This window comes from Colobus angolensis, unplaced genomic scaffold (genome assembly GCF_000951035.1).
Source record: "Colobus angolensis palliatus isolate OR3802 unplaced genomic scaffold, Cang.pa_1.0 Scaffold25, whole genome shotgun sequence".
Lineage (NCBI taxonomy): Eukaryota > Metazoa > Chordata > Mammalia > Primates > Cercopithecidae > Colobus > Colobus angolensis.
Window position 1 is genome coordinate 5,561,739 of NW_012115710.1, and position 1,432 is coordinate 5,563,170.

At 53.4% G+C, this 1,432-nt stretch overlaps 1 protein-coding gene across 1 annotated transcript in view; it reads right to left on the reverse strand.

Moving 5' to 3' along the window:
- The window catches only part of SULT2B1 (sulfotransferase family, cytosolic, 2B, member 1), a 50,072-nt gene that overhangs the window by 26,407 nt on the left and 22,233 nt on the right, over window positions 1-1,432 (reverse strand). Inside the window, exon 2 of the mRNA XM_011946540.1 lies at window positions 1,068-1,210. Coding sequence (XP_011801930.1) covers window positions 1,068-1,210 — 143 coding nt within the window. The remainder of the gene's footprint in view (window positions 1-1,067; window positions 1,211-1,432) is intronic.

Genomic DNA, 1,432 nt, shown 5'->3' on the forward strand with positions numbered 1-1,432 from the left:
GAGAATTGCTTGAACCCGGGAGGCGAAGGTTTCAGTGAGCCGAGATCACACCACTACACTCCAGCATGGGCCACAGAGCAAGACTCCGTCACAAAAAGAAAAAAAAAAAAAAAAATAGACTGGGGGTTTGCCGTTTTGCCCAGGCTGGTCTCAAACTCAAACACTCAAATTGTATATAATTCATCACTTTAAAGTATACAATTTAGCTGGGTGCAGTGGCTCACACCTGTAATTCCAGCACTTTGGGAGGCTGAGGCAGAAAGATTGCTTGAGCCCAGGAGTTCAAGACCAGCCTGTGCAACATGATGAAACCCCGTCTCTACAAAAGTTAGCTAGGTGTGGTGGTGCACACCTGTGGTTCCAGCTACTCAGGAGGCTGAGGTGGGCAGATCACTTGAGTCCAGGAGGTCGAGGCTGCAGTGAGCTGAGATTGTACCACCACATTGCAGCCTGGACGACAGAGCACCACCTCCAGAAAAAAGAAGGTATACAATGAGGTGGTGACCAACACCTGTAGTCCCAGCACTTTGGGAGGATGGGAGGGTTGATGAGCTGATATTGCACCACTGCACCCCCAGCCTGAGTGACAGAGCAAGACCTTGTCTCAAAAAATAAAAATAAAAATGGTCAGGTGTGGTAGTTCATGTCTGTAATCCCAGCACTTTGGGAGGCCAGGGTGAAAAGATCACTTGATATCATCAGTTCAAGACCAGCCTGGGCAACGTCGCGAGACCCCATCTCTACAAAAAAGAAAAGAAAAGAAAACAGAAGAGAAGAGAAGAAAAGATAAAAGAAAAGTAGAGGGTAAAGAGGACAGGGAGGGACAGAATGAGGGCCTTATTTCAGCCAGGGAGGTCAGGGAAGGCGAAGTGTTGAGAACTGACCTGGAGGAGAGAGGCTGGGCGCCGGGTGGGTATCCCTGGGAGGCTACTTCTGGCAGGGGCACAGTTCTGAACAAACCCGGCCCCGCTTTTCCTCCTCCCCTCTTCCTCGATGTGCCTTTCCTGTCCTCCGCCGCATCCCCTCCCCACGCTCCCCAGCCCCGGACGCCCGCAGCCCGCAGGTACCTGACTTGGGGTAGGTGATGATAAAGATGTCGTCGTCCCGCACATCTTGGGTGTTCTCCGCCAAGCTGATGCTGTCGGGCGAGTACAGGCCGACGGGGAAGGGGACGCCCTTGTACCGGAAGTATTCACCTGGCAACTTCTGGCTGTGGAAGGGTGGGGGAGACGCCATGAGGGAGAGCAGGGAGGTGGGTGCCAGGGTTCTCAGGGTGGCGCCACTCGGACCCTGGCAGGGAACTTCCTCCTCAGAGCCTTGGTCCCTCTTCTGTAAAGTAGTGACACTGTCCCTATAAACCTTATAAAGCAGGTAGGGCGCAGTGGCGCACGCTTGTAATCCCAGCACTTTGGGAGGCGGAGGCGGGTGAATC